Source organism: Gigantopelta aegis, chromosome 6 (assembly GCF_016097555.1).
Source record: "Gigantopelta aegis isolate Gae_Host chromosome 6, Gae_host_genome, whole genome shotgun sequence".
NCBI classification, from domain to species: Eukaryota; Metazoa; Mollusca; class Gastropoda; order Neomphalida; family Peltospiridae; genus Gigantopelta; species Gigantopelta aegis.
Window position 1 is genome coordinate 64,656,483 of NC_054704.1, and position 14,546 is coordinate 64,671,028.

The window sequence follows — 14,546 nt, forward strand, 5'->3', positions numbered from 1 at the left end:
GTTCTCTAACATGAAATTTGGTCTGTTAGGACAGTGGTTGATGCTAGAGAATCAAAACTATAATACTGTAGACGCAAATATGTTTGCGAATAAAATATAGCGCGAAAATCGCAAACACGTTGATAGTACCGCGAATTTAATTACATGTGAACTTATAATATTATTTACCTTATAATATATAGTCTTACCCATATCAGAATCAAGCAGTCAGAGGTCCGCACGGTCACATGATTCTGTTAACCTGCCTGGTCACGTAGATTTGATCCAAATGACACACATTTGGGTGCAAGTCTGTTGTTACGTAATCTCAGTTTTGTTTGTTTTCTTTGTAACCTTAAATGGAAGTTTGTGAGTATCACCAATAATGAAAAGTTATTTCTTATGATATTTGAGTTTTTCAATGTTCTGTATCGCATGTGCATGTTCCATCGATAACATGACAATAGTCTTATCAGACAGACATACAACATTGACGTCTCGCTGACAGCATGGTGAACATGTCCAAGTATGTGCGTGAAATCGTCATTGAAAAGAGTTTGGCAAATGAAATATGGGTAATTTTTATTTTATTATCGGGGGATACAGTCGTGAAAATAATTCCTCGCGAGAATGTAAAATGAAAGCCCGATCGCAAATTATTTTAGCCGCGAAAATATTTGCGTATACAGTAGTGGGATATAAGTTAATTTGTAGACCTATATGAAATAATGTACACCAAAAATAATTGTTAGAAAATACAAATATTGTTATTCTTCCTAAAATCTATATACAAACTAATTGCAGTTAAATAATATTTAGTTTGCTGTATGAATTGTTGAACAACGGGTCCTTCAAATGTCACCTTTTGTTGTCTGTAAATGGGCTATGGCCTAAAAATGGAATAAAGAATTGAATTGAATTGAATTGAATATAAAAGATCCCTTGCTACGTCTTAGCAAAGCTTATTTTTTTAAAATGTTCACCTGCATATTTCTTCACTATTGGAGATGATATTGACAAGTATACATGTATATTAATAGAATTATATTAATTTATATTCATAGAATATACTAAAGTACTATATTTGAGAGATTTGTTTATGAATTAGTGTGTAGTATACTATAGCTGTTGTCCTTGACAATCTCATTATGCAATGGGGTCTGGTGGTGTCCTAGTACTGATAGTATCACGTTTGACCTTTACCTTGGTGCCTGCAGCTGTGACACTGGTGTAAAACAACAGTGTGCTGTCATCATGGCGTTATACACTCAGCTTTAACTGGTGCTTGTTGTGTCTCATTGTTGAACAGTCATAATATTAACATATTATAATATAATATAATATTAATTTTATGATCTTTGATTCACCAGCAAACTGGTTGGAGTGGTGTTGTTAAAATAACTATGTACATCTACACATAACTTTGACATTGTTTTAAAAAAATAAAAAAATAAAATTAAAAAAATATTTTAAAAAATTTGTTTTATTTTAGTATAATAGTAATTCATATGGTGATGAACAGAAATACACATGTATATTAAAAAAAAATTACCCTCTTTCTCCAACCTAACATTATGCATAACCGATCATTTGTACGTGTAACACAAACATAATGTTTGCCTGCTTGCCTGTCAAGCTGTCTGTGTGTCTATTGGTCAAGATGTATGTCTGTCCTGTTATAAGAACAAAGAAATGAAACATGGGTGGCAGTGTTTTCGTTTGGATTCTGTATTTGTTTGTTTTGTTTAACTGGAGCACATTAATGAATTAATCATCGGTTGTTGGATGTTAAACATTTGGTAATTGTGACACATAGTCATCAGAGGAAAGCCACAACATTTTTCCTAATGTAGCATGGGATCTTTCACATGCACTTTCCCACAGACCGGAAAGCACATACCACGGCCTTTGACCACTTTTGATGTACTGGTTGGAAGATGAAAAAACCCAAGCAGCTAAATGGATCCACCGATGTGGTTTGATCCTGCAACGCAAGCACCTCAAGCGATGTATTATTTGTATGCTTATTATTATCTTGACGGTGACTGGCTTTGGCAGCAACAACACAGAGCTATGCCATCTTCTGACAAGCAGGAGATTATAGTATTGATCCCAGTGGGTATCTCAAATTAGTTTGCCATTTCCTTTTGTAACCAGACTTCTAAAGTGTGTTCCTGACAGGGAAATTAATCAAATCAATTCTAGGTATACTCTTACAATGTCTACCTAATACATAGCCGTAAGTAAATGTCATCCCCAGTTGATTTGCTGTTATTTTAATAACATTCATATTTCTAGTATATAATATAGGTAAATCCATTTGAACTTGTTTCTCAGAATGTGGAACTAACCAAATTCCAGCAAACCTCCAAATGCTAAGATATGTGCTGTCCTGTCTTTGAGGCAGTTTGTATGTAAAAAATTATTAAAAAGTGACATTTGCAGCAAAGAAACTTGACTGAAAGGTTATTTTGCTGTATGTAGACATATTTCAAATGTTAAATACTGGCAGACGTGTATACATTTTGCCATTTTTGAGGAGCTTTACCGATGGCACAAAAATGCCGTCAGTGATGCTTTCTTCCTACGGCAATTTATATCTCAACGATGGCAATTGCTGTCGGTGCCGTTGTTAAGTTCAAGCCCCACATTATTAAAGATGCAGGTCTTGCTGATAAGCAAAATAATTATATTGTGCACATTGTTATAGGATTAGGAGGTTTTTTATTTTAGACCTAATATTGCAGTTTATATAGCATTATATTAATATCTGGTCACTGATGAAACAGTTTGCTTTTATTATTATTATTATTATTAATTTTTTTTTACAAGATTTCTTTTATGCATGGAGAGAAAAAAAATTGATAAGGGGTTTAGGATTTTAAGTGGAATATGCTATAGTATTAATATCTATGTTCAAGAAGGAGTATTTTTAAACCCACTGATTAATGATAAAAGTAAAACTATGCACAGAAATCTGCCAGACCACACCATGAAGTGCAGATAGTGTTGTTTGAACCAAGAATAGATCACTGCACGTTAAACTGGTCTTAACTTGGACTGGCACCGCAGATTCTGTAATGCTTATCATTTTTTCATGGAATTGTGCCAGGTGTAAATGTAGATATGTTTGTTATGAATGAAAGGCAATTTCCTTTTCAAAGAACAGTTATTTACATAATTTAAAGATCATTCTGATTTTGGACTGAGGTGACAGTTTTTGGTGGTATGGTTTATTCAATATGGTTTAATGATCCACACCGAGAACATTTTCTTTTTATAATTTTGATTAACGGCAATAATACATGTAATCAGTTTCAAAATTGATTTGCAACTACTATTTAACTGTGTTTTCTGAAACGTGCATTATTGATCATGATGCAACACTGCACAAAATGTTCCCTGCTATGTCACATTTAACAAATATTTAATCAAAACCAGTGTAAATGGAAGCAGTCACCACAACTTTGTTGAAATGTCATTTGGACTCTTCCGTGTGCAGGGGTGGGCGGGATGTAACTCAGTGGTAGATCCCTTGCCTGAAGTGTGAGGGTTCACAAGATCAATTAAACTTGATTAAAAAAAAAATCCCATCCCAACTAGTGCCCCATGATTGGTTCATCCAAGGCTGTGGTATGCACTGTCCTGTATGAGAAAGTGCATATAAAAGATCTCTGGTGGTTTCATTTTTCTTTTTCTCGACCAAGTGTCGAAATAATCTTTAACACCAAATAGCAATAGTTTAACATTTTGCTGAGGTGTTATTGACCAATATTCATTTCCTTTTCTTTAGTCTCTCCAAATATTAAGACACTAAATGGTCATACACTTCATCACTTCAGCATGGCTGTTAACTGTCCGTCATGAGACGGATTTCCGTCGTCAAGAGAAATTGTGGAAATAATTTGTTCAGTCTTTTTTTATCTTTTTTTTTTAAAAATGAGAATCACTTCAGCCATTTTCGGTTTCCGTAATGTCAACCCGATCACTTCAGCCGTTTTCTTTGCCCCACTGACCCCCCTTTAGGTACCTATCGGATGGGTATAATCTACCATACATTTTGGGGCTGGTGAACGGCCCCATTCCCCTAACGTAAATTCCCAATCCAATATCAAACCTTTTCCCAATTACGACCCAACAGTTTCCCAATAAAGATTCCCAAAGTTGCTCTTATCGCAGATACTTGAACTCATAAAAATGTTTTAAAATTTAGCTAATTGTATATTTTTTTAAAAACCTGACATCGAACAAGTTTCGTTTTGGTTTTCCGATCGATTACGAACACGTGACGAACAAGTCTGGCCTGGATATGCAAATTAGTTTTATCCTGTTTTGATACAGTCTGTTGTGTCATAGTTTTTAGTAATAATGCCTACATTGTCTGATATAATACAGTTTTGGTAGAAGAATACAACTTTTTGTTTTAATTCATCCATTCCAATCCGCTATTTACTTAGTCCAAACGGACGTAGAAAGTAAAGTACTCACTTAATGTGCACCCCTGCACTATGATTTGCTGTGCTATTTTAAGCAGACGATCTTATTTTGTAAAAATGTGTGTACATATGTTTCGTACTTTTTTTTCAAATATTTTACTATTATTATTTTATTTTTTTAAAATCATTTTTGGTATGGTTTTTGTAATTAAAAAAACACAAAAAACCCGTTACTACAGTAGTTGTAAATTAAGTGAAAAAAACCCCACCTTTAATTTAAATGTGCTACTCACTGCCTTTGAAGTAATGGCCATTTTATTTTAACATATATGTATTACTAAAGACCCCAAAGTAAAATATGACACGGTCACAAAATGTGACAAGGGGAGAGGGGTATTGAAACTGCAAGATTTTGCGTTACGTATTGTTAAATGACACAAAGATCAACAAAGAACTATTCAACATTAGCGTAATGCAGTATCAGGCATTGGCTTTTACCTCAATTTTTAACGACACCCTCCCCCTCCCATAATGAATTTGCAATAACACATGGGCCACCCAATGTAAATGTATTTGAATATTTGATTTGCCGTCCATCAGCTAGCGGTCAAGCCTAAATAAATAATATCAGGTAATAATGCAAACTTTAAAAAAATGCCCGTACTAGGGCCGTAGCTTATGAACGAACACCCCAGCAAATGTCAGCCTAATAGGACTATTCCCCAGTGGCGTAGCCCCCCCAATCCCGGGAAATTTTTACCTTTTTGCTTATTAATAACTTCAAAAAGGTTCTTGTGTCATATCCCACTACACAAGTGCTCCCCCCCCCCCCCCCCCCCCCAATACAAAATCCTGCCTATGCCACTGCTATTTCCATTAATATAGGTTCACTGCAGGACCCATCAAATTAATGTTTTTGTCCAATAAAAGAAAATAACAGGGTGTGGGATGGGAGAAGTACATGTTTAAAGTGGACTACAATTGTCATATAAAACATTACCATTTTGAATGCCCTGTACCTTGAAATTTCAGTCACAACATTTTACTTTTGTTAACAGCCATGCTTCAGTTACAATATTATTCCTACCCAGTGTTACCTTCATCAGGAGAACTAAAACTGTTAAAAATAACCCGGGCTATAGATTTGTATGCAGTCCTGTCAGTTCATATCCTTTATCAGTTGTATTTATGAGGTTTTGACGTGTTATTAAAATCAGATTTGAACAAACAACCACACCACCTCAGAGTCAAGACACTATGATTTAACTCAGGTTATCCGTCTAGACGGAAACTTAAAGCAGTCTAAAACTGGTGCAACTGCAGAGTTAAAATAATCCAGGTTAAATTTTACCTCTGCATTTTCAGTGTGTTAACTCTTAACCTGGGTTTAAAAAAAACATTCTGTAGACAGGCCTTTAAACAGTTTAGAAAACTGCATTCCCTTGATCAAGGCAGCAGGATGCAGCTAAAATGGTGGGTACAAGTTACAATGTGTACTCAAGGTGATGATATATTAGTAGTTAACTTTTTCAATTTTTGTTATTGTGTATAAATAGTCATAATTGTTTTAATGTGCTTAGAGGGCATTAAACAAATGTTCCATTCCTTTCCTGCCTTGTATACAGAGATATTCAACCACACAAGACAGATGACTGCTTAATATTTATAGGATATTAAACAAGCTTCCATTTCGTATCATGTCACAAGTGAAATAATTTTCAGTTGTCATGAGCTTTAGTGACAATGAAAATTATTTCACGAGGGACATAAACATGGTACATGTAGCGAGTTGACTGTTGTTGCATTCAGTTCCATAGTGCCATACCCAAAAATTTCTTTCTGACAGAAACACTGATACCATATTAAAGAATAATAATGAAATGAGTTTTTATGACTGATGAGAAGGTGAAAGACTACATAACACTGACATCTCCATTAAGAACTGACAACCCTTAATGGATACTTGCATGGAACTAGTGTAAACACATGTATCATTTTATCAAAGTTGTCCATTTTCATAAGTTTCCTTATTTTTCGTTAGCTAACAGCAGTTTTTACTTAATATCATTCATGTATCAGTACCGAAAACGAGTTTTATCTCAGTGGAACCTAGCCAGATGGATTCCATATTAAGATTAATTTGTTTTCATTTTAGAAATTAATGTTCCTTAGAATCAGTTCCTATCTTTTTAGAGTAAAAACAACATTCACTTAAACTATAGTTTATTAAAAACATTAATTTAGATACTGATCCAGTTATAGTTATAGTATACTTTAGTTTACATGTACATGTCTATTAGATGTTTAAATGTATACCTACATTCAGTAATTTGTTAGTTTTGATAGACACTGATGGAAGATATTTTTTCTATATTTTTCAGTGTCGTGAGTTTATCAAAGCTGGTGCTCTTCGAGGACTGGCTCCATCAGATGTAGTTCACAACTGTGACATCACCTTCACATGTGTTGCCGATTCCAGTGCAGTAAGAGATGTAAGTTCACATTTTAAAACCAGACACAAAATAACGTGATATGCAGGGTTTGAGTGGGACACCATAAGTATTAACATAAGTATTAACAGTTCTTTCTGCAACATAGTGTGATAGCTTTGTTAAAAATAAACTTGACTTGATTTTTTCCTTAATATCCATAATCCTGGTAGTGTGTTGAGATATATCTGTAAACAGGGAATCTGTGAATAAAAATGCTTACCCCCCAAAAAAACCCCAACCCACCAGTGTTAAAAGTTTGGCCAATTTGATCAGAAACACACACACACACACACACACACACACACACACACACACACACACACACACACACACACACACACACACACACACACACACACACACACACACACACACACACACACACACACACACACACACACACACACACACACACCTCTACCTACCTACGCCCCTGTCTCATAAGTTGCATAATGACAGCTATTGCAAATCATGTTTTTATTAATTTTGCTTTAACATTTAAAGACTACACCTTTAACTATATGCCCATAAATGATTATAGGAAATGATTTTATCTAGTAGTAAAAAATACATTTTTATTGGATAATCTATATCACAAACAGATGCTCACATATAACTTCTGATATAGCACCTTTAAGTGGTTGCAAGATTGTGTAAATTTCTACTGTATTTATATTGAATTCATATTTGGTCAAATATGGTCAAAATTAATAATTTATGCTGCAATTCGAAATATCTGTTAGCTTGCAGATTTAAATTAAAAGTTTGTTTAAGGGTAAATAAAATTGACACAAATCCATCAAAATGTGTTATAGTCTGTTCCAATAAAGGTCACAAATATCCTGTTTACTGACATTTTAATTTTAATTTCAACAGTAAACACCACCTTGTACATCAATGAGAGCCAAAACAAGTAAATGCTAAATTAGGTAGAGTATCATTAAATAAATATTTACAAAATATTTACTTGTCATTTTAATATGAAAGAAATAATTGACGAAAATCATTTTTATTCTATTTCTGACACTACTTTAGTATTAGATTTTCCAGTTAGCTTTTGGGTGTTTTAATGATGAAATGTATTTGCCAAATTTAAGGTTAATTGGCATTTATGTCAGACTGGCAAACAGTAGCTTAAACTGGATAAAACCATTTTTGTGAAAAATAAATAAAAGAAGGTACATAATAAATGCAGAACTTCACATCCATTGTTTTTGCTTCCTAATTATTGCACTCGTTTATTTTGTGCAATATCATACCACTCGACTGCGTAGCGGTCTCATGGTATATATTTTTGCGCAAAATAAACTTGTACAATAAATAATATTTGAAAACAATGTTATTATGTGAAGTTCTGTATATGTATTACATGTGAGCGGATTAATCTCCTGTTTTAAACGAACCTTACAAACTCAGGATAGTCCCTATAAATATGCAGTCATCATTGCTAGACTTGCTGTGGTTCCAGTCTTCATTTACATGTTATGTTTTATTTATGTGACAGCTGGGGCACATGTGGACAACCAAGAAAAAACTGCTCATTATCAAGTCAAATAAGTAACATGTATAAACGATGAAAGATATATGTGGTGTGAGTTGGTATTATGACTTGATTAGTGTGTTTATTAACCTAGCAAGGAACATTATGCAATTGGGATCAGGGTAGGTCATTGATACAGTTTTTCTAACCTCTAGTAATGTGTTTGTTCTGGATTAATCTAATTAAATCAACCATATTAGGCTGGACTTTGTTTACTTGACTTTGTATGTGACATGCAAAATTAGAATGGGCCAGGGCTGGAGAAAATATTTATTGCTTAATTACAATTATTTATTACAAATTGTAGGTAAAGAATATTAACACTAATAACAGTTTTAAAAGTCAAATAATAAAATTTAAAAAAAAGGACTTTCTTTTTTTTAATGATACCTTAAAACATGTATTAATTCAAGTGTCCTCTATTGGGATTGGGAGTGATGGTTCCAAAAAAATGTAATAAGATGGAATTATTTACTTAAAAGAACCTTCTTGCAGAAAAAAAAATCAACACCAAAATAATGTGTTGACTACCTTCACTCTCCAACCTCACCCCAAATGATCATTTGCAGACTGTTACAGTGCAAAACTGACCTATCATTGGATAATTTTTTTCTCTATCACAGTTCAGTGTTAAATGTATTACAGCCAATTGAAACCAAATCTTAGGGGCAGGATTTAGGTCAGTCGGTTGAGTGCTCGCCTGAGGTGCATCTCAAAATTGAACCTGATTGGGTTTTTTCTCATTCTAACCAGTGCACCTCAACTGGTCAAAAGCCGTGATATGTGCTTCCCTATCTGTGGGAAGTGCATATATAAAATATCCCTAGCTGCTTTAGGAAAAATGTAGCGGGTTTGCTCCGATGACTACGTGTCAGAATTTCCAAATGTTTGACATCCAGTAGCCATTGATTAATTAATTAATGTGCTCTAGTGGTGTCGTAAAACAAACTTTAACTTTGAAACCATATCTTATGTCACTTTGTCTTGATGAAAGATTATTTCCCATTAGTCATCTGATGGAAACCTAAAGTTGAAGTAAACAATCAGATTTAATTTTAATAAAATGAACTGTAACAGAGATTTTTGGTGAGTCATTTCTTACTGTCCTACACTATATACAGTTCTGTTTACGCTGGCCAGGGATCTTGTCTTATTGGAGAGCTTCTCTTGACATGATGAGTAATGGTTATAAAGATTGGCTTCTTAGTTCTGCACTGCAAGGAAACAGTATTAATTAACCTTGAAAACCCAGCCAGCTGAAACTGAAAGACAGCTACATGTTTTTAAAAAAAAGTATAAAATATTTAACACTTCTAGACATTTATCCTACTGGAAATTGGTGACTTAGACATATTTATACTGCTGGAAATTCGGTCAAGTATTTCATATTATGCTACAAATCACTAATTTGTCACTGTCTGACTTCCACTGTCCAATTAATTAATAGTGTTACTGTAAACATTTATTATTATGCTGTTGACACTTCTGTGCACTTTGGTTTGTTATTCAGAAAGTGTCCAAGCAATTGTAGGTTAATGGTACATCATACATGTGGTTGAACTGAAAAGACAACTTTTCATCGATTCTTGGGTGTGTTCTTTAGTTTATATTAATACATACTAAATGTCAACCGTTTCCAAAACAAATAACTTTCCTGGTGTCATTTGCCTGGTCAAGATGCATGGCAAAGCCAACAAGATAGTAATAAAGTAATAAAGTTAATTTTAGTGTTATTTTTATCATTACAGAACAGATTAATGTGTGTTTGTGTGGGTGGGGGGTGGGATGGGGTGGTGTTTGTGTGTGTGCATGTATGTGTGTGGTGCTTGCCTTGTAATAGAAGCAGTAGCTTTTGGTGGACCCTTAAGTGCTATTACAGCGCCCTGTAACTGGCTTATGAAGACCACTATGGTATATGCAGTCTGGGAGTGTGCATACTGGTATAAGCGATCCCTTGTTGCATTGGTAGAAATAACTTGTGGCAGCAGGTGTTTTCTCTACTGTCCAGACCATGTTAGACACTATGTAGAGTTGGTTATCGAACAAGAATAGGGAATTGAAGTGCATTATGCATTTTTTAAATGTAAAATGAATACAGAACTGCATACCGATACATAAATTTTAAAAAACTGCCTTCTTTCACACATGCATTTATTTATCTAGTGATATATAGTTTTGACAGGTTCCACAAAAGATAGTCATAATTGTTCATTATTATTTGGTAGCAGGTGGCCATAGTATTTAAATTCACTTAACTCATCTGTTAATGGATGGGCTGGTTCACTCTTGTATAGCAAACTACATCAATATGATTTAAGTGATATTGGTCACGAAACGTATTGAAGTGTACACCGAACACAGGGTTCTCATTAGGAACATAAAAAGCGTGTGATCTTGAAAGTGCAACAGGTGCATTATATAGTAACATTTTCAAAATAAGCCGTTAATTATGAAATTCATATAGAGAAAACCTTGCTGACAACTGGCAATAATAACTGGTATTACATGAACTAGCTACAATGTAAGAGAAGAAGCTATACTATTTTGGTTCCCTTTTTGCTGCATTAAAAATGCCTAGCAGGTGCAGATCCAGAATTGTTTTTTTTTATATGGTGTATGGTCTCTCATGCTTCCTAATGTACATTCCATACCCACATTTCTAAATGGCCTCCAAGCAAGTACATGCACACATACAGTAAATACAATGGTGTTACTTTGTAAAAGGAGAAAGCTATATAATATATTGTATTAAAGAATCAGCTACCAGTAAGGATAAGGTGAAGATATATTAAGACATGACCTCGTTGAATAGTGGATAAACCATCAACCTTTAGGATGGTAAGTATTGGGTTCACACCCCGGTACCGGCTCCTACCAAAAGTTTGTTTGAATGTTGTGTTTTACCATTGTGTTTTCAGCTTGTGTTTGGCAACTCGGGAGTTCTGCAGGGTATTTCTCGGGGAAAGTGTTATGTTGAGATGTCTACAGTCGACGAGGAGACAATGGAGGATGTAGCAGAGGTGCGGTCGTAGATTTGTTATCCCTCGTTTCATTGCAACTGAATTTTCATGCTTTAAAACACATTGAATTAAGATTTATGTATGATGTCCTAACACATGCCTCAGCTATCTGAGCTTGTCTATCCAGGACAGTGGGTTGATGGTTAGTTAAAAAGTAATCAGTATGGTGATCTTATTGCAGGAATTGTGTTGAGTGCGTCATTAAATAAAACATTTCCTTATTGCAGGAATTGTTATGTTAAGTATTGTGTTGCAGTTCACTGTGCAATATGCCTTTTCAAAACATTAAATAGTCTAAATTGTGAAAACAAAATGTACCCTGCACTATAAGGACACAATACAGGATGTGGCTGAGATGCATTAGTAGACATTTTAGCAATCTTTTCCATTATCACAACTACGTAGAGAAATGCAGAATTATGGACCATATACCTATCCAAATATATTTGCATTTAGTTATGATGATGATTTAAAATGATTGCCATGTTCATAGTTTAAGTAAAATGTTTTTTACTAGTTAAAAAAAAGAAGAAAAAAAAAGTTACTTTCTCAATTCTCTGACAATTTTTCTCAAGGATTTGTTTTTATCTAACATATCTATAACCCTGAAGTCCTTGCCAACCGTTTGTTAATCACTTTAAATCTTCACATTTCTCTGTGAATTGATTTATTTTTCTTGGACAGGTTCTGAATTGTTTTGTTTTTTAAACTTCGCACATAATTGAACAGTTTACTTTAGGTACCGTAACATTATGAGGTTCCTGAATAAACATACAGTAGTTATGGAGGTTTTCAAAAATATTAAAGTATACCTTTATTTGATTTGTATGTGTAAATTTTTGTGATGACAAATTTTATACATACATTTGTATATTTTCTCTTTTGGGACTCTTAGTTCTACTGAACACCCAGGCACTATCGTTTCCAGTCTAATTAAAATTAGCTCCACTATTACATGTGGATCTAACAGCAGCCCGTTGGAGCTCATGTCCAGTTGACCTTTCATTCGACCAAAATTGACCTTGCAAAATCATGCCAGTTATTTGAAAAGAATTTGAAAACATTCGGGATTATGCCGAGGGTATACGAAATAATTCGTTTGATAATTTTTTATTTTAAAAGGCATGTAATTATTGTAAGATTGGTTTTGACAATTTACTAATGTCTATATTCAGGCAATTTTTTATGATTTTTAAATGTGTGTAATTGTAAGATTGAGTTTGACAGTTCACTAATTTTAATGTATATTCAGGCAAATTTATAATTTTTGCAAATGTGTGTAATTATAAGATTAGGTTTGACATTTTGCTTATGTGTTTTCAGGCAATTTTATAATTTATTAAATTAATATTCATAATTGTAAGATTAGCATTCACGTTTTGGTGGTGTGTATGTTCAGGCAATCATGGCGAGAGGTGGAGTGTTCCTGGAAGCGCCAGTATGTGGGAGTCGCGTCCCAGCTCTGGAGGGACAGCTCATAATCTTGACGTCCGGCGACCGCAAACTCTACGATGACTGCTACTCGTGCTTTGAGGCCATGGGCAAGAAATCATTTTATCTCGGAAGTACGTCTTTATTTTAAAATATAGTACTGTTAAATTTTGTTTGTTGAGATGTTCATTTGCAGATGAATCATTTCTTTTGATAATGGATTTTACAACTTTTTGTTCTGTCGTATCCTCTCCCCCAATCAGTGATCATTAGGTGGGATTTAGATCAGTTGGTTAAGTGCTCGTCTGAGGTGCTTGCGTTGCAGGATTGAACCACCTCAGTGGATCCATTCAGCTGACTGATCAAAGGCCATGGTATGTGCTTTCCTGTCTGTGGGAAAGTGCATATTAAAGATCCCATGTTGCTAATGGAAAACTGTAGCAGGTTTCCTCGGATGACTGTATGTCAGAATTACGAAATGTTTGACATCCAGTAGCTGGTGATTAATTAATCAATGTGGTCTAGTGGTGTCGCTAAACAAAACAAACTTTAATTAGTAGGTGGCAGGCAGCCATTTTCTTTATCTGTTTATCAGACAATTTATATGATAATAACCCATATGAGTCTTATAACTAACCTTTATGAATTTAGACAACTGAATTCTTTCAGCAGTATTGTGGATTTATTTTAGTAACAAAGAGCTAATGGCGGCTTGTTTTACCTGTTGTAGTGTGTGTGGTGCACTGATAAAATACTGGTAAATAATTTATAAGGGATGTACCAGAAACTGGGAGTGGAGAGGTTGGACGGTGTGTGAGTTATTCTTCTACCCAACATTTCTCTTAATACATATATTGGTGGAGAAATGTGTTATTTCGTTACATGTGTATGCTTAGCATTTTTATGTCACTGGAAATGAAAACTAATAGTCTATTATCAGACAAGCTTTAAAAAGAATGTCTAATGATTTTCTCAAATTAGATTACATTGCAGCAGCAGCTGATTGTGGGTTTTTTATCCCAGCTATCGTCATGTATGTCTTGTGCCGTGACATTTTAAACTGCTATTTTTGATGAATGAAGAGGGATATCTAAAATGAACTAGGGAGCTATATAAAAAAATAAAATTAAAATCCATATAATACGATTTTGTTACAAGTTCTTCTTTTGAAGCTAAAATGGCATTATTTCAGATTTTTACAATTTAGTTAAGACCATGCAGCAGTGTCTGTTTTAGATGCAAAGAGTTATTCCCCTTTATTTAAAAATAAGTTTATTAGAACACTTGCCATGTGATGGGGTGGTAAAATAATCCCATGTTACAATTAAGGAAGAAGCGTGCTGTTCTTAATATGCAAACCAGGAGGCTAGACTGCTTCTTCTGGGGAAAAGTTTGGAGTAAAAGAGAAAGCAACAGTTCTCCAGGCAGTTTGTTTTCCATTAACAGTCACAATGTTACATGTGTTTGACATACATTTTCTCAGACAGTACAGATAGCAGTTTTTGATATGGAGCTCCATTCAGGATTGGGTGGGTGGGGGTTGGGGTGGGAGTACATTGTAGCTTAGTACAAATTGATAATTCAATTCTGAGATGTTCACACTAGTTAGCATTGAGCCACGTCAGCTTTGGCCAGTGCTTTTGATAAA

The 14,546-nt window shown here is 34.4% G+C and overlaps 1 protein-coding gene across 6 annotated transcripts in view; it reads left to right on the forward strand.

The window, feature by feature from the left end:
* The window catches only part of LOC121374983 (glyoxylate/succinic semialdehyde reductase 1-like), a 94,835-nt gene that overhangs the window by 70,304 nt on the left and 9,985 nt on the right, over positions 1–14,546 (forward strand). For all 6 annotated transcript variants that reach the window (XM_041502158.1, XM_041502159.1, XM_041502160.1 and 3 more), the window contains 3 exons: positions 6,797–6,907; positions 11,366–11,467; positions 12,867–13,032. In XM_041502158.1, coding sequence (XP_041358092.1) covers positions 6,797–6,907; positions 11,366–11,467; positions 12,867–13,032 — 379 coding nt within the window. The remainder of the gene's footprint in view (positions 1–6,796; positions 6,908–11,365; positions 11,468–12,866; positions 13,033–14,546) is intronic.